This window comes from Pelophylax lessonae, assembly GCF_965119305.1.
Source record: "Pelophylax lessonae genome assembly, chromosome: 13".
Lineage (NCBI taxonomy): Eukaryota > Metazoa > Chordata > Amphibia > Anura > Ranidae > Pelophylax > Pelophylax lessonae.
Window position 1 is genome coordinate 178,533,270 of NC_138780.1, and position 25,107 is coordinate 178,558,376.

At 47.2% G+C, this 25,107-nt stretch overlaps 2 protein-coding genes across 2 annotated transcripts in view; one reads left to right on the plus strand and one right to left on the minus strand.

Annotated features, from left to right (window-relative positions):
• Positions 1–25,107, plus strand: part of NPC2 (NPC intracellular cholesterol transporter 2) — a 59,929-nt gene that overhangs the window by 13,712 nt on the left and 21,110 nt on the right. The gene's annotated exons all lie outside the window — the stretch shown is intronic.
• ISCA2 (iron-sulfur cluster assembly 2) overlaps positions 14,391–25,107 on the minus strand; it is a gene marked incomplete at its 5' end in the record, with an annotated part of 16,669 nt that continues 5,952 nt past the window's right edge. Inside the window, 3 exons of the mRNA XM_082275855.1 lie at positions 14,391–14,571; positions 14,659–14,774; positions 17,335–17,445. Of these exons, the coding sequence (XP_082131981.1) occupies positions 14,397–14,571; positions 14,659–14,774; positions 17,335–17,445 (402 nt within the window). The 3' untranslated portion in view covers positions 14,391–14,396. The remainder of the gene's footprint in view (positions 14,572–14,658; positions 14,775–17,334; positions 17,446–25,107) is intronic.

Here is a 25,107-nt window from a genome sequence, read left to right on the forward strand (position 1 = left end):
AGATTTTAAAAATTCCCCTCATATCAGTTTTAGTCCATCCCGGGCCAGTCTGGTTGGCAGACTTCCCTTTGGGAGATTACTGACCTTGTGGCAGATTAATCCACCTGTTGGGGGTATTGGAGGACCAGAGGTTACTAAACAAAAACCCCAAACTACATGAACTACAAGATTTGAAGGTACATGGCCCTGTCCATCATTACTTTGATGTGGTGAAGTTGTCTTGTCCCCTTAGCAGAGAAACATCCCCAAAGCATAATGTTTCGACCTCCGTGTCTCCGTGTCCTCGTCCTCCAAACACAGCGAGTTGAGTTAAAGAGGAAGTAAACGCTCCTCTGCAAGTTGTACCTATAGGTAAGTCTATGATAAGGCTTACCTATAGGTACTGTAAATATCTCCTAAACATGTATCGTTTAGGAGATATTTACCTTACATGCAGCCAGTGACGTCACTGGCGAATGCGCTCTGAAGGAACGGCCGCTGGTGCCGTTTCTTCAGAGACCCCCCGTGCCGTGACTGTCGGCTCCCGCGCGCGTGCGCGGGAGTGACGTCACCGCGGCTCCGGCCAATCAGATGGTCGGATGCCGCGATCCCGGAAGACGGGCAACTGGACATGTCGCCCGTCATACAGGTAAGCGGGCGGCACGGCTGGGGCTCGTTCTAAGGTAAGTATTGCATAATGAGCTAGTATGCGATGCATACTAGCTCATTATGTGTTTCTCTTACAGGTTGCAAAAAAAAAAAGTTGTATGGGTTTACAACCTCTTTAAAGCGTTTGTTACTAAAAAAAAATAAAAATCTTGTTCCCTAAAGCATTTAATACAGCACAGTGCTTGTGCTGTGTCATTTGGGCCCATGTATCACCTAAAAAACCTGGCTGATCCTGACAGTTTTTACCCTTCCCCCTGTAAACTGACCACAGTGTATCATGGCTGCTGAGCCCTAACACCGTGGTCAGTTTACGTGTCTTGGTCATCCGCAGCCCTGCACTGTCCTCCTCTCCCCCCTCCCTGCCTGCCTGCTCGTCACTGCCCGCCCCTCCACTGCTGCTGCTCTTATTATTTATTTAAAAATGAACTTATCCACTCTGCAATACAACAATAAGTTCCCCTGTGCCTGTGTTAAAGAAAAAATATGCAAGCGGTACCTATATCAGAGCGGCTCCCGGTGATCACGTGACCGATTGGCACTCTCTCTACTCTCTTACCGACTGACGTCAGCGGCAGTGCTAGGCCCCACCCACTGGAGTTGTCAGCTGGGTAGAGAAGAGAGGGGACAGCTGAGCACCACAAGCTGCTCTGATTTAGGTACCGATCTGCATATTTTTTCTATAACACAGGCACAGGGACACTTCCCCCTGTAAACTGACCACAGTGTATCATGGCTGCTGAGCCCTGACACCGTGGTCAGTTTACGTGTCTTGGTCATCCGCAGCCCTGCACTGTCCTCCTCTCCCCCCTCCCTGCCTGCCTGCTCGTCACTGCCCGTCCCTCCACTCCTGCTGCTCTTATTATTTATTTAAAAATGAACTTATCCACTCTGCAATAGAACAATAAGTTCCCCTGTGCCTGTGTTAAAGAAAAAATATGCAAGCGGTACCTATATCAGAGCGGCTCCCGGTGATCACGTGACCGATTGGCACTCTCTCTACTCTCTTCCCGACTGACGTCAGCGGCAGTGCTAGGCCCCACCCACTGGAGTTGTCAGCTGGGTAGAGAAGAGAGGGGTCAGCTGAGCACCACAAGCTGCTCTGATTTAGGTACCGATCTGCATATTTTTTCTATAACACAGGCACAGGGACACTTATTGCTCTATTACAGAGGGGATTACATCATTTTTTATATAAGTGGCTTAACATCCACTTTAATGCCAAAGAGCTAGATTTTGGTCTCATCTGACCCCAACGCTTTCACCCAGTTCTCCTCTGAATGTTCATATGCAAACTTCAGACGGGCCTGTACATATGCTTTCTTGAGCAGGGGGATTTTAGTCCTTCATGGTATAATGAGTTACCAATTGTTTGCCTGGTGACTAAGGCCCCAGCTGACTTGAAATCATTGACAAGATTCTCCCGTGTAGTTCTGGACTGATTCCTCACCGTTCTCATGAACATTGAAACTCCACGAGATGAAATTTTGCATGGAGCCCCAGACCAAGGGAGACTGACAGTTATTTTGTGTTTCTTCCATTTGCAAACAATCGCACCAACTGTTGTCACCCTCTCACCAAGCTGCTTGGCGATGGTCTTGTAGCCATTCCAGCTTTGTGTAGGTCTACAATCTTGTTCCTGACATCCTTGGACAGTTCTTTGGTCTTGGCCATGGTGGAGAGATTGGAATCTAAATGATTGATTGCTCCTGTGGACAGGTGTCTTTTATACAGGTAACAAGCTGAGATTAGGAGCACTCCCTTTAGGAGAGTGCTTCTTATCTCAGCTCGTTACCTGTATAGAAGACACCTGGGAGCCAGAAATCTTGCTGATTGATAGGGGCTTAAATACTTATTTTACTCATTAAAATGCATATCAGTTTATAACTTTCTTGAAATGTGTTTTTCTGAATTTTTTTTTGTTTTTCCATTCCTTACTGTTAAAATAAACCTACTATTAAAATTATAGACTGATCATTTCTTTGTCAGTAGGCAAACGTACAAAATCAGCAGGGGATCAAATACTTTTTTTCCCTCCCTGACTGATCTCTCCACACAGTACTTTTACCATATATACTCCTTATACATTTGCCATACAGAAAATACCTGCCCATACAGTATATACACGCCATACAGTATATACACTCCCTATAGAGTATATATAAATTCTATACATCCACTATACCATATATATCGACTCCAAATCCATTATAAAGTTTTTAAACCCCCCCCCCCCCGGACAGTATATACAGTATGCTCTATGCATCCCCCTTATACAGTATATACCCCCTATACAGTATCTGACAAAAGTAAGTACACCCCTCACATTTTTGTAAATATTTTATTCTATCTTTTCATGTGACAACACTGAAGAAATAACACTTTGCTACAATGTAAAGTAGTGAGTGTACAGCTTGTATAACAGTGTAAATTTGCTGTCCCCTCAAAATAACTCAACACAGCCATTAATGTCTAAACCGCTGGCAACAAAGTGAGTACACCCCTAAGTGGAAATGTCTGAATTGGACCCAATTAGCCATTTTCCCTCCCCGTTGTCATGCGACTCGTTAGTGTTACAAGGTCTCAGCTGTGAATGGGGAGCAGGTATGTTAAATTTGGTGTTATCGCTCTCACTCTCTCATACTGGTCACTGGAAGTTCAACATGGCACCACATGGCAAAGAACTCTCTGAGGATCTGAAAAAAGAATTGTTGCTCTACATAAAGATTGCATAGACTATATGAAGATTTCCAAGACCCTAAAAATTGAGCTGCAGCACGGTGGCCAAGATACATTACATACAGTGGTTTAACAGGATAGGTGCCACTCAGAACAGGCCTGGCCGAACAGGCCTGGCCATGGTCGACCAAAGAAGTTGAGTGCACATGCTCAGCGTTATATCCAGAGGTTGTCTTTGGGAAATAGACGTATGAGTGCTGCCAGCATTGCTGCAGAGATTGAAGGGGTGGGGGGGTCAGCCTGTCCGTGCTCAGACCATACGCCGCACACTGCATCAAATTGGTCTGCATGGCTGTCATCCCAGAAGGAAGCCTCTTCTAAAGATGATGCACAAGAAAGCCCGCAAACAGTTTGCTGAAGACAAGCAGACTAAGGACATGGATTACTGGAGCCATGTCCTATGGTCTGATAAGACCAAGATAAACTTATTTGGTTCAGACGGTGTCAAGCGTGTGTGGCTGCAACCAGGTGAGGAGTACAAAGACAAGTGTGTCTTGCCTACAGCCAAGCATTTTGGTGGGAGTGTCATGGTCTGGGGCTACAAGAGTGCTGCCAGCACTGGGGAGCTACAGTTCATTGAGGAAACCATGAATGCCAACATGTACTGTGACATACTGAAGCAGAGCCTAATCCCCTCCCTTCAGAGACTGGGCCGCAGGGCAGTATTCCAGCATGATAACAAACCCCAAGCACACCTCCAAGACGACCACTGCCTTGCTAAAGAAGCTGAGGGTAAAGGTGATGGACTGGCCAAGCATTTCTCCAGACCTAAACCCTATTGAACATCTGTGGGGCATTCTGTGGAGGAGCGCAAGGTCTCTAACATCCACCAGCTCCATGATGATGTCATGGAGGAGTGAACGAGGACTCCAGTGGCAACCTGTGAAGCTCTGGTGAACTCCATGCCCAAGAGGGTTAAAGCGGAGTTCCACCTAAAAAAAAAAAATACATAAACATACCCCCGGGACAGTCAGGGCTAGTGCATTCCACAATGGCTAGCCTCTGAACTGTCCCGGGTTGCACTTACCTGCAAGAAGAAATACTTACCTTGAAAATGTCTTCTGCAGCGCTGCCATCTCAGGTGTGGGCAGCTTGAAGCCAGCGCGATCCTCTTCTGCGTCCTCTTCGGTCCCACGATGCACTGCGCCGGCCCCGCCGTCACTTCCGGGGCTGCAGCGTCATCCCTGCACAGCTTCTGGGCATGCCCAGAAGCTGTTTAGCAAGGTATGACGGCGCCTGCACCGGAACTGACGTCGGGGCCGGGGCAGGCGCATTGATTCCTGGGAGCGATCACGTTCAGCTCCCAGGAATCATTGCAAGCCAGGAAGTGACGACGGCCCGTGGCCGCCGAGGGGAGGAAGAGGAAGTAAGAAGAGTATACTTTCTTCTAAAATAAGGTAAGTAAAAAAAAAAAAAAGAAATTGCGATTATCCATTTGTGTTTCAGGTGACCCGGACCAAGAAGATGGACGGAACTTCAATTTTAGGGTGGAACTCCAGTACTGGAAAATAATGGTGGCCACACAAAATATTGGCACTTTGGGCCCAATTTGGACATTTTCACTTAGGGGTGTACTCACTTTTGTTGCCTAGCGGTTTAGACATTATTGGCTGTGTGTTGAGTTATTTTGAGGGGACAGCAAATTTACACTGTTATACAAGCTGTACACTCACTACTTTGCTACAATGTAAAGTGTCATTTCTTCAGTGACGGGTCACACTTGTGCGATGCGGGAAGGCTGCAAATTCGCAGCCTGTTCCCGCATCGCAAACGCACATCTGGCAGTTCACACTTCCATATGCGATACGCAGGGGGTGTCAATGAAATGTTAACGACACCCCCAGTTTGATCGCATATCGCAGTGCGATCTGACAGTTCGCACAGGATCGGATCACACAAGTGTGAACCACTGTGCGATCCTGATGTGGCTGAAAAAAAGGGTCATGTGCGACTTTTGTGCGGGTGCAGTGCGAATTTAGCCATACAAAGTGCACTGCACATCCGATCGCATGTAATGAAGGAGCAGTGCGCTCCGATATTACATGCGATCGCCGCACACGCTATAGTGTGAACCGGCACTCAGTGTTGTCACATGAAAAGATAGAATAAATTATTTACAAAAGATGTGGGGGGTGTACTCACTTTTGTGAGCTAATGTACAGTAAACCCCCGCTCCATCGCGGTTCAGTTTTTGCGGTCCCGGTATATTGGGATTTTTTCTGTAATGTTATTTTACTATATAAATCATTAAAAATGAAATATTTTTGTGTTTTCCATAGCTCTTGCTCTGTCTCTCAGTATCTTTTTTGTGTTTAAATGAGTTTCTATTGTTTTAAAAGTGTGTTTAAAGACCTTAAAATGCTTTTACACGTACAGTGACAGTAAAAAAACATGCCTACAGTGTATTTTAATAGGGTTTTTCTATTTCGCGGACTTTCACTTTTCGCGGGTGGGTCCGGAACGTAATGGATTACTGTATATGAAGATATATATACATCTTCTATACAGTATATTAACTCTATACATCCCCACATAAAATATATACAACCCCTAAATACATCCTTATTACAGTACATACACTCCCTATACATGTGCCATATGGAAAATACTCTCTCTCCATTGATACAAGGCAGGATCGAGCCACACTTTCATGTTGTTTATGCCAAATTCTGCCATCTAAATGTCACAGCTGAAATCATCAGACCAGGCAACTTTTTTTCAATCTTCTATTGTCCAATTTTGGTGAGCCTGTGCGAATTGTAGCCTCAGTTTCCTGTTCTTACCTGACAGGAGTGGCACAGGGTGTGGTCTTCTGCTGCTGTAGCCCATCTACTTCAAGGTTCGATGTGCTGTGTGTTCAGAAATGGTATTCTGCATACCTTGGTTGTAACGAGTGGTTGAGTTACCTTTGCCTTTCTATTATTGGGAACCAGTCTGCCCATTTTCCTCTGACATCAACAAGGCATTTTCCTCCACACAACTGCGGCTCACTGGATATTTTCTCTTTATCGGACCATTCTCTGTAAACCCGAGAGATGGTTGTGCATGAAAATCCCAATAGATCAGCAGTTTTTGAAATACTCAGACCATCCTGTCTGGCATCAACAACCATGCCAAGTCACTTAAATCCCCTTTCTTCCCCATTCTGATGCTCATTTTGATCTTCAGCAAATCGTCTTCACCACATCTAGATGCCTAAATGCATTAAGTTGCTGCCATGTGATTGGCTGATTAGCGATTTGTGTTACCAAGCATTTGAACAGATGTACCTAATAAAGTGGCCGGTGAGTGTACAGTATATGCAAGGTGGTATCAAAAACTTTCTAGGCTAGTTTTGTCACACACCAACAGATGGCAGAACAAGGCTGCACGCACAGTGAAAGGGAGAACCGACCTTCATAAAAGCTCATGTACACAGACTAGGTTGACTGCCGGCTGTGAGAAAACAAGACAAAATCTTGCCGTGATTTTACAGCGATTTGCTACGTTTTGTGGCCGGCGGTCAAAATGTTCCTATCCTGAATGCGATTCTTCCGCATTCAGGAGAAGGTTAACCACATCCCGCCCGCCCTATAGCAAAATGACGGCGGGAATGTGGCTGCATTATCCTGACCGGACATTATATGACGGCGGCAGGATAATGCGCTCTGCGCGCCCCCTGTCACACTGACTCCCTGCATCTCCGATCTTGGTAAAGAGCCTACTGACGTAGGCTCCTTACCATGTGATCAGCCGTGTCCAATCACGGCTGGTCACATAGTAAACAGGAAGAGCCGTTGATCGGCTTTCCTCAGTTCGCAGGCACGAGTAAAGGAGCGCCGATCGGCGGCTCCTCTGACAGGGGGGGGTCGGCACTGGTAATCAGATCATTGATTACCATGCAGACCCTCGGGGGGGGGGGGGGAGTGCCACTAGAACCACCAGGGATGCCCACCCATGACCCCAGTGATGCCCACCAGGGATGGCAATCAGGGCTCAGGGAGCCCCCCATTGCCCTCCCCATCAATGCTGCCCACCAGTACCCATCATCCCTATCTATCAGTGCCGCCCACAAGTGCCCATTATTGTCCACCAGTGCCGCCTATCAGTGCCCATCAGTGCCGCCTATCAGTGCCCATCAATGCCGCCTATCAGTGCCGCCTATCAGTTCCCACCAATGCTGCATATCAGTGCTACCTATCAGTGCCTCCTCATCAGTGCCTGTCAGTGCAGTCTCATCAGTGCTCATCAGTGCAGTAAAAAACTTATTTATTTACAAAATTGTATTACATAAACAAAAAAAAATTTTTTTTTCAAACTTTTCCGTGTTTTTTTTATTTGTTTAGCAAAAAAGAAAAAACCCTGCGGTGATCAAATACCACCAAAAGAAAGCTCTATTTGTGGGGGGAAATGACATAAATTTGGTTTAGGTACAGTGTTGCATGACCGCGCAATTGTCATTCAAAATGAAACAGCGCTAAAAGCTGAAAATTGGCCTGGGCAGGAAGGGGGGGAAAGTGCCCTGTATTGAAGTGGTTAAACATTGCCTAACTGCAGCAGCGTCTAAACTCTTGTAAAAGCCTATGTGTACATGGGCACATAGGCTTTTATGCAGTTGAGTTTAGGAGCTTTGGCAGAAAAAATGTCAAAAGCTCCTAAACTCAAGATTAGAAGCTGTAGTGTACATGAGCCCTAAGTCAGCGTGCCAAAAGACATCGCCCTGTGTACTTCGGGAGCTGCGCAACTGGTGTCATTCTGTCCACATCTGCTGACCCAGGAGCAGCGTCAAAGTCTGCCAAGAACTCTGTCAGCGTGCCGTGGGGAGGAACTTGGCAGAAACACGGCCCATGTTCAAATCACATGCGAAGATTGCCTGGACTGTTACGTATGACACACCCACAATGGCAGTCATTTTTGGATTGTTCCCTGACGATCATCATGCACTAGTTGCTGAATGGTTTTGTCACTTTCAGGGGTTGAGCTCGTTGAAGGTATTCCTGATTTCTCGTTGTCTTCCAGTGATGTTCTTCCACTTTTTTGAAGCTTGCGTGCCACTCAAAACAACTCGAATGACTCATTGCAGCATTGTGGTAAACCGAATAGCCGAATCATGTCAAACGTCTCTGTGCCAGATTTGTCCAGTTTCACACAGAATTTCACATTTGCTCTAACTTCCGGCCTATCATGAACTTGCAGACGTGGTAACGCATGCAGTCTGAATAGCACCAGTTGCACAGCTCCCGATGTACACAGGATGATGCCCTTGGCACACTGACTTATGAGGGTCTGTGCTTCCTGGGACTGTGTGTACAGCCTTGTGCTGCCATCTGTTGGCGTGCTACAAACTAGTCTCAAAACTTTTTGCTATCACCTCGTATTGTGGCCATTCTTTGAGTTAGACCACTGGGGGCAGTTTCAGTCCAAGGGGTTGGTGCGCTGTGATCATTCTGGGTGTTCACACCTTTGGTATTTTTTTCATATAATATAATAAAATGTCTGCTTTTGAGTTTAATACTGCTTTAAAATAAATCTGTGCAAATCTTACACAAGTGGTCAGAAAATCTGGACTAAAACCAGCCATATAACCAATGCAACCAAAGGACCACACAAAATATAACTACGCCCAACTAGTACACAGTTCATTCACCAGAGACAGCACTGAGAATGCAGCCTATCCATCTACCCGAGAAAGTCCAGAGAGTACAACATATCCATACAACAGAAACACTAAAAAGAATGAAGACTATCCATTCACCAGAGACAGCACTGAGAATGAAGACTATCCATTCACCAGAGACAGCATTGAGAATGAAGACTATCCATGCACCAGAGACAGCATTGAGAATGAAGACTATCCATTCACCAGAGACAGCACTGAGAATGCAGCCTATGCATTCATCAGAGACAGTACGGAGAATGAAAACTATTCATTCACCAGAGACAGCACTGAGAATGAAGACTATCCATTCACCAGAGACAGCATTGAGAATGAAGACTATCCATTCACCAGAGACAGCATTGAGAATGAAGACTATCCATTCACCAGAGACAGCATTGAGAATGAAGACTATCCATTCACCAGAGACAGCACTGAGAATGAAGACTATTCATTCACCAGAGACAGCACTGAGAATGCAGCCTATGCATTCATCAGAGACAGTACGGAGAATGAAAACTATTCATTCACCAGAGACAGCACTGAGAATGAAGACTATTCATTCACCAGAGACAGCACTGAGAATGAAAACTATCCATTCACCATAGACAGCACTGAGAGTGCAGACTATCCATTCACCAGAGACAGCACTGAGAGTGCAGACTATCCATTCACCAGAGACAGCACTGAGAATGCAGCCTATTTATTCACCAGAGACAGCACTGAGAATGAACACTATCCATTCACCAGAGACAGCACTGAGAATGAACACTATCCATTCACCAGAGACAGCACTGAGAATAAGGACTATTCATTCACCAGAGACAGCACTGAGAGTGCAGACTATCCATTCAGCAGAGATAGCACTGAGAATGAAGACTATCCATTCACCAGAGACAGCACTGAGAGTGCAGCCTATGCATTCACCAGAGACAGTACTGAGAATGAAGACTATTGATTCACCAGAGACAGCAATGAGAATGAAGACTATTCACTCACCAGAGACAGCACTGAGAATGAAGACTATTCATTCACCAGAGACAGCACTGAGAGTGCAGACTATCCATTCAGCAGAGATAGCACTGAGAATGAAGACTATCCATTCACCAGAGACCGCACTGAGAGCGCAGCCTATTCATTCACCAGAGACAGCACTGAGAATGAAGACTATCCATTCACCATAGACAGAACTGAGAGTGCAGCCTATCCATTCCCAAGAGGCAAACTGAGAATGAAGACTATCCATTCACCAGAGACAGTACTGAGAATGAAGACTATCCATTCACCATAGACAGCACTGAGAGTGCAGCCTATCCATTCCCAAGAGGCAAACTGAGAATGAAGACTATCCATTCACCAGAGACACCACTGAGAATGAAGACTATCCATTCACCATAGACGGCACTGAGAATGAAGACTATCCATTCACCATAGACGGCACTGAGAGTGCACAAGAAGCAAACTGAGAATGCAGACAAGGGTTGCACCGGTACTTTTTTTTTTAATCAGCGAGTATGAGTACCGATACTTTCGGTCAAGTACTTGCCGATACTGAGTACTGATACTTTCCAGTGCAATTTGTGTCAATACACAAACAATTGGCGCGAATCACACTGCAAAGAGTCGCATGCGATTTGAACAGCAATGCAGTGATTCCTGCCTGAATCGCATGCAATTTCCCCCACCGCTTCTGTGTGTATAGAAAGGGAAAAGTGCCATCTAGTGGGCAGTTTGAAAAATCTTAGAACTCACAGTACATATCTGGCCACATGCAAAATATTCTATATAGGCGTACCAGTCTGCCAATGTTAGCAAATCAGGGGCACTGGAGGTGCTCACAGGGCTGTAGGAGAAGTTCCAGGACCCTGTGGGTATAGGGTGGAAGTTATGTCAGCTTGGGGTCGGACCGCCTTTACATCTCCCCCAGTCTTGTGAGCCCCTCCAGCGGCCGTGATTTGCTTTCATCGGTGGACCGAGACACCTATGTTGATTATTTTCCATGTGACCAGATCTGTACTATGAGTGCTAACATTTTTTAAACTGCACATGTGCGCGCGCACACACACACCCCTGATGCAGACTATCCATTCACCAGAGGCCGCACATAAAATACAGCCTATCCATTGAAGAGAGATTGTTCTGAGAATATAGCCTTTCTATTCACCAGAGAGAACACTAAAGATAAAACTTATCCAATCACCAGAGACAACATGGAGAACACAGCCTATCCATTCATAAGAGACAGCACTGAAGATGCAGTTTATCCATTCACCAGAGATGACACTTAGAATTCAATCAGCCTATCGATTTTCACAGGCGACAGCACTGAGCATGCAGCCCATATATTCACCATAAACAGGACTGAGAATACAACCTCTCCATTCCACAGAGACAGGACTGAGAATACAACCTCTCCATTCCACAGAGACAGCACTGAGAATACAACCTCTCCATTCCACAGAGACAGCACTGAGAATACAACCTCTCCATTCCACAGAGACAGCACTGAGAATACAACCTCTCCATTCCACAGAGACAGTACTGAGAATACAACCTCTCCATTCCCCGGAGACAGCACTGAGAATACAACCTCTCCATTCCCCGGAGACAGCACTGAGAATACAACCTCTCCATTCCACAGAGACAGCACTGAGAATACAACCTCTCCATTCCCCGGAGACAGCACTGGGAATACAACCTCTCCATTCCACAGAGACAACACTGAGAATACAACCTCTCCATTCCAGGGAGACAGCACTGATAATACAACCTCTCCATTCCCCGGAGACAGTACTGAGAATACAACCTCTCCATTCCATGTAGACAGCACTGAGAATACAACCTCTCCATTTCACGGAGACAGCACTGAGATTACAACCTCTCCATTCCACAGAGACAGCACTGAGGATAAAACCTCTCCATTCCACAGAGACAGCACTGAGAATACAACCTCTCCATTCCACAGACACAACACTGAGAATACAACCTCTCCATTCCACAGAGGCAACACTGAGAATACAACCTCTCCATTCCACAGAGACAGCACTGAGAATACAACCTCCCCATTCCACAGAGACAACACTGAGAATACAACCTCTCCATTCCACTGAGACAACCTCTCCATTCCACTGAGACAACCTCTCCATTCCACAGAGGCAACACTGAGAATACAAACTCTCCATTCCACGGAGACAGCACTGAGATTAAAACCTCTCCATTCTACAGAGAAAGCACTGAGAATACAACCTCTCCATTCACCAGAGACAGCACTGAGAATACAACCTCTCCATTCCATGGAGACAGTACTGAGAATACAACCTCTCCATTCCCCGGAGACAGCACTGAGAATACAACCTCTCCATTCCACAGAGACAGCACTGAGAATACAACCTCTCCATTCCACAGAGACAGCACTGAGAATACAACCTCTCCATTCCCCGGAGACAGCACTGAGAATACAACCTCTCCATTCCCCGGAGACAGCACTGAGAATACAACCTCTCCATTCCCCGGAGACAGCACTGAGAATACAACCTCTCCATTTCCCCGAAGAGAGTACTGAGATTACAACCTCTCCATTCCACAAACAGTGTACTCTGTTTTGTGCTGAGACATGTAAAAAGAGTGACATCTTGAATATGTTCCCAAGTCCTGGTCACCAATCCTTATGAAGGATCTCCTTGAACTGGAGAGAGTCCAGAGAAAGGCAAGAAAGCTAATAAAGGGGCTGAAGGAACTCAGTTATGAGGAACAACTACAAACATTAATCTTATTCTCCCTAGAGAAGAGACGCTTAAGAGGGGATATGATAGCAATATACAAATCCCTGAATGCCGACTCTAGCATTGGGAGGAAACTTTTTCAGTCTTAAACTGTGTAAGGGGTTAGAGCGATAAGGATGTGGAACTCCCTTCCACTGTTGGTGGTGCCAGCAGAGAGTGTAGACCCGTTCAAAAAACTTTTAGGCCCCATGCACGCTGGACGCTTTGGCCATCTCTTCTCGACACCTTTCCTTCTGGCAGAAAAAACACTTGGCACTGTAAACGCATGTAACGTGTTTAGGCGCATCAAGTGCTTGGGTGTTCGTTTATTTAATTAGCCAGAATAATTTATTCTGGCCATTGACATGAATTAATGCTCAAGCGCTAAGCATGGCTAGCATTAACGCGCATTTAGGCATGTCAAGCATTTCTTCTACCAAAATGCTGCTGTTCCTGGACGCGCTGGCAGTGGGCTTTTTTTTTTTTTTGCGTCTAAATGCCTGAAAACGCCTAGGTGTGCATGGACACATATGCTTACGTACAGGATAGTTTAGAGGCAGAAAAAATACACGCCAGAGGGCATGAGGCCTTAGATGTGTTTCTTAGGGAACACAATGTACAGGAAAATGGTAGTGACATAAACACACGTGCTCTCTCAGGTTGAGCTGGTTGGACGGGTATCTTTATTCAACCTTACTATGTAAACCAGCCTTTTTCAACCAGGGTGCCTTGGTTTCTTCAGGGATGCCTTGGCAAAATGCCTACAAATTTATCAAAAATTGCATACAGGCCAGCAGGTAGTTCAAGCCTGCATTTTATTTACACAAAGCCACAGGTTTTCGTTATGCACCATTATGACTTTCTAGACACTTTCATTCTAATTATCCATTAATAAGGAGGATCTCCGTTGCCTCAACAGCATCCTTGTTTGACCTTCCTGTGCCTCTCTCCCTCAACACTGGGATGACATTAGCTGACTGATTTAGAGAAATTGAGGGAGAAGAGAAACATTGGAATACTAGTCAGTACCAGTGTGCAAAAGTGTATTGGCTTTGGAAGACTAAATCATCTCTAACATCCTACATGTGGATGTTGCTGCATTATGTAAAGCTATTAGAATAGTTTTTTACATTTTAGAATGGGGTGCCTCGAGACTGTCCATAATTTTAAACGGTGCCTTGAGACTCTCCATAATTTTAAAGGGTGCCTCGACTGAAAAAACAGGTAGCAAGAGAAAGCTCACGTGTCCCAGGATTCTATTCAAAAGTCCAGATGAAAGCACAAAATATTTTCCTCTAATCAGAGAAGTAAATAACAGGGACACACAATACCCCCTCCCCCATGAGAGGTCAGGAGAAGGCGAGTCATCACATTCTGCACTGAAGTGTTTGTCTGCTGAGCACTTCTCTTGCACAACAGATAAGTGTGACGGCAGTTCCCCTTACAGTGTTGCACAATCGCTGACCCTTTACCTGGAGAGCCAGACTGAGCTGGCGTGAAGCTGAGTCTGTACATGTCAGAAGTTTTATTTACAAAGAGTATATAATAATACACATAATTATGAACAGGCACTGGCAGAGTCCTCGGGGGTCGGCCTGTATATCCCCCACAGAATGTCACAGCTTGACAGAGAAGGATGCACCACATGAGCATCCTTGGGCAGCTTGAGGATTTTGTGCCAGCTGGAAGGAATTTCGGATTAATTCTTCACAATATTCAATGGTGCTGCCTTTCACCAACTGGAGGCTCTCCGTGTCCACCACAACATGGGCCCCGTCTGTGCCAAACTTCCTGTCGAGAGAAAGAAGGATGTTATTGGAACATGTAGTGCCCACACAATAGTGCCCCCTCCAAGGAACCCTGTGTGTGCCGCCTCACCTGTCCTCCTCTGTCATATCTGAGTCCAGAGAGAACTTATACATGAATCCAGAACAGCCTCCGCTCTCCACCTGGAGTCTGAGGAACTCCGAGCCACTGGTCACCTCACGTAGCCTCTGTGACAATACAAATCCGAAATATGACAACGTTGACACCCCCAGTTATTCTCCCCACCCCCTGTGTTTATTATCCCCCCCAACCCTCCACACTCATTATTCCCCCGACCCTCCACGTTCATTATTTCCCCAACCCTCCGCCTTCATAATTCCCACTACCCTCCGCGTTCATAATTCCCACGACCCTCCGCGTTCATAATTCCCACGACCCTCCGAGTTCATAATTCCCACGATCCTCCGCGTTCATAATTCCCACGACCCTCCGCGTTCATAATTCCCACGACCCTCCGCGTTCATCATTCCCACGACCCTCCGCGTTCATAATTCCCACGACCCTCCGCGTTCATAATTCCCACGACCCTCCGCGTTCATAATTCCCACAACCCTCCACGTTCATAATTCCCACAACCCTCCTCGTTCATAATTCCCACAACCCTCCACGTTCATCATTCCCACAACCCTCCACGTTCATCATTCCCACAACCCTCCACGTTCATCATTCCCACAACCCTCCACGTTCATCATTCCCACAACCCTCCACGTTCATCATTCCCACAACCCTCCACGTTCATCATTCCCACAACCCTCCACGTTCATCATTCCCACAACCCTCCACGTTCACCATTCCCACAACCCTCCACGTTCATCATTCCCACAACTCTCCACGTTCATTATTTCCCCAACCCTCCATGTCCACTATTCCCCCAACCCTCCATGTCCACTATTCCCCCAACCACCCTCCATGTTCAATTTTCCCCCAACCCACCATGTTCAATATTCCCACAACCCTTCATGTTCATTATTCCCCCAACCCTCCATGTTCATAAGTCCCCCCCAACCCGTGGTTTCATTACTCCCTCGTCCCTGGATGTTCATTATCCCCCCCCACCCCAAACTCCTTATTTCCCCAACTCTCCATGTCCATTATTCCCACAACCCTCCACGTTCATTATTCCCACAGCCCTCCACGTTCATTATTCCCACAACCCTCCACGTTCATTTTTCCCCCAACCACCCGCCATGTTAAATTTCTCCACAACCCTCCATGTTCATAACTGCTACAACCGTCCATGTTCATAATTCCCACAACCCACCACGTTCATCATTCCCACAACCCTCCACGTTCATCATTCCCACAACCCTCCACGTTCATCATTCCCACAACCCTCCACGTTCATCATTCCCACAACCCTCCACGTTCATCATTCCCACAACCCACCACGTTCATCATTCCCACAACCCACCACGTTCACCATTCCCACAACCCTCCACGTTCATCATTCCCACAACCACCCTCCAAGTTCATAACTCCTACAACCGGCCAGGTTCATAACTCCTACAACCGGCCAGGTTCATAACTCCTACAACCGGCCAGGTTCATAACTCCTACAACCGGCCAGGTTCATAACTCCTACAACCGGCCATGCTCATTATTCCGCCAACCCTCCATGTACATTATTCCCACAACCCTCCATGTTCATAATTCCCACAACCCTCCACGTTCATCATTCCCATAACCCACCACGTTCATCATTCCCACAACCCACCACGTTCATCATTCCCACAACCCACCACGTTCATCATTCCCACAACCCTCCACGCTCATTTTTCCCACAACCTTCCACGTTCATTATTCCCCCAACCCTCCACGTTCATTATTCCCCCAACCCTCCACGTCCATTATTCCCCCAACCACCCTCCATGTTCAATTTTCCCCCAACCCACCATGTTCAATATTCCCACAACCCTTCATGTTCATTATTCCCCCAACCCTCCATGTTCATAAGTCCCCCCCAACCCGTGGTTTCATTACTCCCTCGTCCCTGGATGTTCATTATCCCCCCCCCCACCCTCCCCAAACTCATTATTTCCTCAACTCTCCACGTCCATCATTCCTACAACCCTCCACGTTCATTTTTCCCACAATCCTCCACGTTCATTATTCTCACAACCCTCCACGTTCATTATTCCCCCAACAACGTCCCCCCGTGTTCATCATCTGAAAGGTTACATGCGAATGGAGTCTCTGAATTGGCCAATGTGTGTCCAGGGTTGGGGTTTTGGCTGAGTTCAGCTTGTTTGCTGTCATAGCACAAGAGTATTGGTGTGTCCAGAGGCGGTGTTTAGCTGCCTTTGAATGCATTCAACTATCTACGCCCCATCACTCATGTGAATGTGGCCAACTAATGAGCTAAATAAAGCCTCAAACGCGGCCCCTGACATCACCAAACGTCCGCACGTAATGTTCAATATATGTAATGCTTGAGAGGACTGTCAGAAACTGCAGATCTAATAGAGGAAATAAGGACCAGAGAGTGTGAACATGCTACGTTTATGGCTGGGGATATGTTGCAGAAGACAATACGAAACTGGGAATGTTACATGAGGCTATTAGAGATCAATGCTATTACCCTAATCAGTGTTCCCACTACAGACCGTTGAGGTCCAAGGGATGCAGGATGGGCACCAGGGATCTAAGCCTGAAAATGGAGCTTAGTTATGACAGGTTCTCTTTAAAATCCAGGCTGGGAATATGTCTGATATAGGAAATGATTCTTACTTTCACACAGCTCTCGGCGAGGTGGATCTCTCCTTCGGCCTGAGTGTCGGACCGGCTTCGGACTGGCTGGCTGCATGTCAGTAAAGGAGGAAAACAGATCCTATGGAAAGAGATAGAGGAGAGAGATGAGTGAGCAATCAGTGTGTCATATTACCAGGAGATGGGGGGTCCTGTACGTAGTGTGTCAGTATATCACCAGGAGATGGGGGTCCTATGTGTAGTGTGTCAGTATATAACCAGGAGATGGGGGGTCCTGTGTGTAGTGTGTCAGTATATCACCAGGGGATGGGGGTCCTGTGTGTAGTGTGTCAGTATATCACCAGGAGATGGGGGGTCCTGTGTGTAGTGTCAGTATATCACCAGGAGATGGGGGTCCTATGTGTAGTGTCAGTATATCACCAGGAGATGGGGGTCCTGTGTGTAGTGTCAGTATATCACCAGGAGATGGGGGTCCTATGTGTAGTGTCAGTATATCACCAGGAGATGGGGGGGTCCTGTGTGTAGTGTCAGTATATCACCAGGAGATGGGGGTCCTGTGTGTAGTGTCAGTATATCACCAGGGGATGGGGGGTCCTGTGTATAGTGTCAGTATATCACCAGGGGATGGGGGGTCCTGTGTGTAGTGTCAGTATATCACCAGAAGATGGGGGGTCCTGTGTGTAGTGTCAGTATATCACCAGGAGATGGGGGGGTCCTGTGTGTAGTGTCAGTATATCACCAGGAGATGGGGGTCCTGTGTGTAGTGTCAGTATATCACCAGGGGATGGGAGGTCCTGTGTATAGTGTCAGTATATCACCAGGGGATGGGGGGTCCTGTGTGTAGTGTCAGTATATCACCAGGAGATGGGGGGTCCTGTGTGTAGTGTCAGTATATCACCAGGAGATGGGGGGTCCTGTGTGTAGTGTGTCAGTATATAACCAGGGGATGGGGGGGTCCTGTGTATAGTGTCAGTATATCACCAGAAGATGGGGGGTCCTGTGTGTAGTGTCAGTATATCACCAGAAGATGGGGGGCCTTGTGTGTAGTGTGTCAGTATATCACCAGGGGATGGGGGTCCTGTGTATAGTGTCAGTATATCACCAGGAGATGGGGGCCCTGTGTGTAGTGTCAGTATATCACCAGGAGATGGGGGGTCCTGTGTGTAGTGTGTCAGTAGATCACCAGAAGATGGGGGGTCCTGTGTGTAGTGTCAGTATATCACCAGGGGATGGGGGTCCTGTGTGTAGTGTGTCAGTATATCACCAGGAGATGGGGGTCCTGTGTGTAGTGTCAGTATATCACCAGGAGATGGGGGTCCTGTGTGTAGTGTCAGTATATCACCAGGAGTTGGGGGGTCCTGTGTGTAGTGTCAGTATATCACCAGGAGTTGGGGGGTCCTGTGTGTAGTGTCAGTATATCACCAGGAGATGGGGGTCCTGTGTGTAGTGTCAGTATATCACCAGGAGATGGGGGTCCTGTGTGTAGTGTGTCAGTATATAACCAGGGGATGGGGGGTCCTGTGTGTAGTGTGTCAGTATATCACCAGGAGATGGGGGGTCCTGTGTGTAATGTGTCAGTATATCACCAGGAGATGGGGGGTCCTGTGTGTAGTGTCAGTATATCACCAGGAGATGGGGGGTCCTGTGTGTAGTGTCAGTATATCACCAGGAGATGGGGGGTCCTGTGTGTAGTGTCAGTATATCACCAGGAGATGGGGGTCCTGTGTGTAGTGTCAGTATATCACCAGGAGTTGGGGGGTCCTGTGTGTAGTGTCAGTATATCACCAGGAGATGGGGGGTCCTGTGTGTAGTGTCAGTATATCACCAGGAGTTGGGAAGTCCTGTGTGTAGTGTCAGTATATCACCAGGGGATGGGGGTCCTGTGTGTAGTGTCAGTATATCACCAGGAGATGGGGGTCCTGTGTGTAGTGTCAGTATATCACCAGGAGATGGGGGTCCTGTGTGTAGTGTGTCAGTATATCACCAGGAGATGGGGGGTCCTGTGTATAGTGTCAGTATATCACCAGGAGATGGGGGTCCTGTGTGTAGTGTCAGTATATCACCAGGAGATGGGGGGTCCTATGTGTAGTGTGTCAGTATATCACCAGGAGATGGGGGGTCCTGTGTGTAGTGTCAGTATATCACCAGGAGATGGGGGGTCCTGTGTGTATAGTGTCAGTATATCACCAGGAGATGGGGGGCCCTGTGTGTAGTGTCAGTATATCACCAGGAGATGGGGGGTCCTGTGTGTAGTGTCAGTATATCACCAGGAGTTGGGGGGTCCTGTGTGTAGTGTCAGTATATCACCAGGGGATGGGGGTCCTGTGTGTAGTGTGTCAGTATATAACCAGGGGATGGGGGGTTCTGTGTGTAGTGTGTCAGTATATCACCAGGAGATGGGGGGTCCTGTGTGTAGTGTCAGTATATCACCAGGAGATGGGGGGTCCTGTGTGTAGTGTCAGTATATCACCAGGAGATGGGGGGTCCTGTGTATAGTGTCAGTATATCACCAGGAGATGGGGGGTCCTGTGTGTAGTGTCAGTATATCACCAGGAGATGGGGGGTCCTGTGTGTAGTGTCAGTATATCACCAGGAGATGGGGGGTCCTGTACGTAGTGTCAGTATATCACCAGGAGATGGGGGGCTCTGTGTGTAGTGTCAGTATATCACCGGAAGATGGGGGGGCCCTGTGTGTAGTGTCAGTATATCACCAGAAGATGGGGGGGCCCTGTGTGTAGTGTCAGTATATCACCGGAAGATGGGGGGGCCCTGTGTGTAGTGTCAGTATATCACCAGAAGATGGGGGGGCCCTGTGTGTAGTGTCAGTATATCACCAGGAGATGGGGGGGCCCTGTGTGTAGTGTCAGTATATCACCAGAAGATGGGGGGGCCCTGTGTGTAGTGTCAGTATATCACCAGAAGATGGGGGGGCCCTGTGTGTAGTGTCAGTATATCACCAGAAGATGGGGGGGCCCTGTGTGTAGTGTCAGTATATCACCAGAAGATGGGGGGGCCCTGTGTGTAGTGTCAGTATATCACCAGGAGATGGGGGGCCCTGTGTGTAGTGTCAGTATATCACCAGGAGATGGGGGGCCCTGTGTGTAGTGTCAGTATATCACCAGGAGATGGGGGGGCCCTGTGTGTAGTGTCAGTATATCACCAGGAGATGGGGGGGCCCTGTGTGTAGTGTCAGTATATCACCAGAAGATGGGGGCCCTGTGTGTAGTGTCAGTATATCACCAGGAGATGGGGGGGCCCTGTGTGTAGTGTCAGTATATCACCAGGAGATGGGGGGGCCCTGTGTGTAGTGTCAGTATATCACCAGAAGATGGGGGCCCTGTGTGTAGTGTCAGTATATCACCAGGAGATGGGGGCTCCTGTGTGTAGTGTCAGTATATCACCAGGAGATGGGGGGGCCCTGTGTGTAGTGTGTCATATTCCCAGGAGATTAAGAAGACACCTACCGGTTTGCTTGCCGTCTTCTGTGGCATGTAAACTGAGCTGTGCATGCGCAGCTCAGCTTACATCATTGGCACTGACTACAAAAGCACCCTCCCCTCCTCATAATATAAAGATTATGAGAAGGGGAGGTGTTCTGTAATCCTATATCCACGCTAGCATTGTCACACTAGGACAAAAATTGTTGTACTGAAAGGATCCCAAGACCAGGAAGAAAAAAAAAGAAGAAAAGAAAAAATGAAGCCACCACAGTCAGTTACTGGTAGTGTAAGTTAGTGGCAGTGTGTCATTTATTGGCAGTTTCACACTTGCCCCTTTCACACTTGTGTGACTTGTCCTGCGACTTGGAACTGCAAAGTCTCATGACAAGTAATTGCAAATGAGTGCCATTCATATCTGAGCGACTTCAAAGTAGTCCATGCACTACTTTGGTCCGACTTTGATGCGACTTGAGGTCCTTAGACCTCAAGATTACTCAGGCATTGCTTAAAGTCCAGTTAAAGTTGAGTGAAAAGACTTGCCTATAGGTACAAGTTCTAAGAGAGGGTTTACAACTTCTTTAATGTGCTTCTTCTTGAGCCACTCCTTTGTTGCCTTGGCCATGTGTTTTGGGTCATTATGCTGGAATACCCATCCATGACCCATTTCCAATGCCCTGGCTGAGGGAAGGAGGTTCTCACCCAAGATTTGATGGTACATGGCCCCCGTCCATCATCCCTTTGATGCAGTGAAGTTGTGCTGTCCCCTTAGCAGAAAAACACCCCCAAAGCATAATGTTTGCACTTCCATGTTTGATGGTGGGGGATGGTGTTCGTGGGGTCATAGGCAGCAGTCCTCCTCCTCCAAACACGGTGAGTTGAGTTGATGCCAAAGAGCTTGATTTTGGTCTCATCTGACCACAACACTTTCACCCAGTTTTCCTCTGAGTCATTCAGATGTTCATTAGCAAACTTCAGATGAGCCTGTACATCTGCTTTCTTGAGCAGGGGGACCTTGAGGGTGCTGCAGGATTTCAGTCCTTCACGGCGTAGTGTGTTACCCATTGTTTTCTTGCTGACTATGATCCCAGCCGCTTTGAGATCATTGACAAGATTCTCCCGTGTAGTTCTGGGCTGATTCCTCACCATTCTCATGATCATTGAAACTCCACAAGGTGACATCTTGCATGGAGCCCCAGACCAAGGGTTTTTTTGTGTTTCTTCCATTTCCAATTAATCGCACCAACTGTTGTCACCCTCTCACCAAGCTGCTTGGCCATGGTCTTGTAGCCATTCCAGCATTGTGTAGGTCTACAATCTTGTCCCTGATATCCTTGCACAGCTCTTGGCCATGGTGGAGAGATTGGAATCTGATTGATTGCTCCTGTGGACAGGTGTCTTTTATACCGGTAACAAGCTGAGATTAGGAGCACTCCCTTTAAGTCCTTGTTCACACTGAGGGCAGGTATGAACTCGCACAATTTCAAACCCAAATGTCAGTGTGAGTTTAGGGAGATTTGACAGACATCTGTGCGGGTTGCTGCACAGATGTCTATTGACATCGCTCCCGAAGTTGCTAAAAAGAGTGCAGAAACTACTTTTGGGAATCGGTGTGGCGTTGCAAAGTCGACTTCGCACTGATTCAGATGGTTCCGTTGCGGGCAATAGGCTCTGATTTGACATGTCAAATGGCATGCCAAATCGGCCCGATGTGAACGGGGGCTAAGAGTGCTCCTAATGTCAGCTCGTTACCTGTATAGAATACACCTGGGAGCCAGAAATCTTACTGATTGATAGGGGATAAAATACTTATTTCACTCATTAAAATACAAAATTAATTTATAACTTTTTTTAAATTCGTTTTTCTGGATATTTTTGTTGTTATTCTGTCTCTCACTGTTACAATAAACCAACCAATAAAATTATACACTGATCATTTCTTTGTCAGTGGGCAAATGTACAAAATCAGCAGGGGATCAAATACTTTTTTCCCTGACTGTACAAATCGCACAGGATCGCCAAAATTGGACAATAGAAAAAAAAATGTTGCCTGGTCTGATGAGTCTCCATTTCAGCTGCGACATTCGGATGGAAGGGTCAGAGTTTAGCGTATACAACATGAAAGCATGGATCCATCCTGCCTTGTATCACCGGTTCAGGCTGGTGGTGTAATGGTGTGGGGGATATTTTCTTGGCACACTTTGGGCCCCTTGATACCAACTGAGCATCGTTTAAACCCCACTCCTGAGTATTGTTGCTGTCCATGTCCATCCCTTTATGACTACAGTGTCCCCATCTTCTGATGGCTCCTTCCAGCAGGATAATGCACCGTGTCACAAAGCTCCAATCATCTCACCACTGCTTTCTTCACCATGACAATGAGGTCACTGTCCTCCAATGGCCTCCACACTCACCACATCTCATCCAATAGAGCACCTTTGGGATGTGGTGGAACCGGAGATTCGAATCATGGATGTGCAGACGGTGTTCTGCCGAAAACTCCCAACTTGCTGAGAACTTCAAAGGAGGTTATTTCCGGTGAGTGTACACCAGGAATAATTGGAGATTTTGAACACTTGTTGTTTTTACAGAACAGGCGGCAGCATATACACTCCGGTACACGCTATAATGGGTGGAAACTTTTAGTCCGCCCACGAGTAACTAACAAAATGGTCACCTTCAAGGCAGCGACAACTAGCGGGCAGACTAGCAATGTCCACTCATTATAGTGTGTAATAGAGTGTATACGCTGCCGGTGTTCTGTAAAAACACCAAGTGGTCGAAATCTCCAAATATTCCTGGTGTACACTAACCGGAAGTAAGGTGATCGGAGTTCTTGGCAAGTTGGAGTTTTCGGCAGAACACCGGCAAATCTGCAACAATTGCGTGATGCTATCATCTCAATATAAACCAAAATCTCTGAGGAATGTTTCCAAGACCTTGCGGAGTTCCGGCCTCCATATCGAAAAAAATCGATTTTGGGCGATCCGTTTGCTAATTGCAACCTGAAAAAGAAATGGATACTGACGATTTTTTTTTTTGGGTCACTTACCTTATTATAGAAGAAAATATACTCACCTTCCTTCCACTTCCTCCCTCTGCGGCCGCGGCCCGCGCCATCACTTCCGGTTTGCGATGACTCCTGGGAGCTGAACGTCATCGCTCCCAGGAATCAATGCGCCTGCACCGGCCCCGCTTGTCACTTCCGGTGCAAGCACGTCATTTCCTGCTATACAGCTTCTGGGCATGCCGCACCGGAAGTGACGAGCGGGGCTGGTGCAGTGCATTGTGGGACTCCGACGTCACGGAAGAGGACACGAAGAGGGACGCTGCGGCTTCAGCTGCCCACACCTGAGATGGCATCGCTGGAGAAGAACTTTTCAAGGTAAGTATTTCTTCTTACAGGTAAGTGCGACCCGGGACAGTACAGAGGCTATCTATTGTGGAATGCACTAGCCCTGACTACCCGGGGGGTATTCTTAGCTAAAATTGACCCCCGAGGCCGGAACTTCACTTTAAATATATGCCACCAGAATGAAGGCAGTTCTGAAGGCAAAACGGGCTCCAACCCGGTACCAGCAAGGTGTACCTAATAAAAGTGGCCGCTCAGTGTATATAGATATATACACCTGCTCAAAAAAAATTAAAGGAATGCTTTGAAAACACATCGGATCGCAATGGGGGAAAAAAATCTCATGATGGATATCTATACTGGTATGGACTGGATAATGTGTTAGGATCTATACTGGTATGGACTGGGTAATGTGTTAGGAATGAAAGGATGCCACATGGTTTGATGGAAATGAAAATTATTAACCTACAGAGGGCTGAATTCAAAGACACCCCGAAAATCAAAGTAAAAAATTATGCCGCAGGCTAGTTCATTTTGCTGAAATTTCATTGCAGCAACTCAAAATGGTACTGTGGCCCCCACGTGCTTGTATGCATGCCTGATAATGTCTGGGGAATGCTCCTAATAAGAGCCGGTTCACACTATTACGACTTGCCAGGTGACTTGGTCAGCCTGGCAAGTCGCGCACCATCGGGTCCATTGAGTAGTAGAGGACCCGTTCTAATAGGAGTGACACAAGTCGCTCCGACTTAGAAAAAGGGTCCTGTACTACTTCGGGGCGACCTGGAGGCGACTTGCATTGACTTCAATTATATGAAGTCTGTGCAAGTCGCGCCGAAGTCCCGATGCACGTGACTTCACAGGTCGCCCCCGAAGTCGGAGCGACCTAATGTGAACGGGGTCTGAGACGACGGATGATGTCCTGGGGTATTTCCTCCCAGATCTGGACCAGGGCATCACTGAGCTCCTGAACAGACTAAGGTGCAACCTGGTGGCATCAGATAG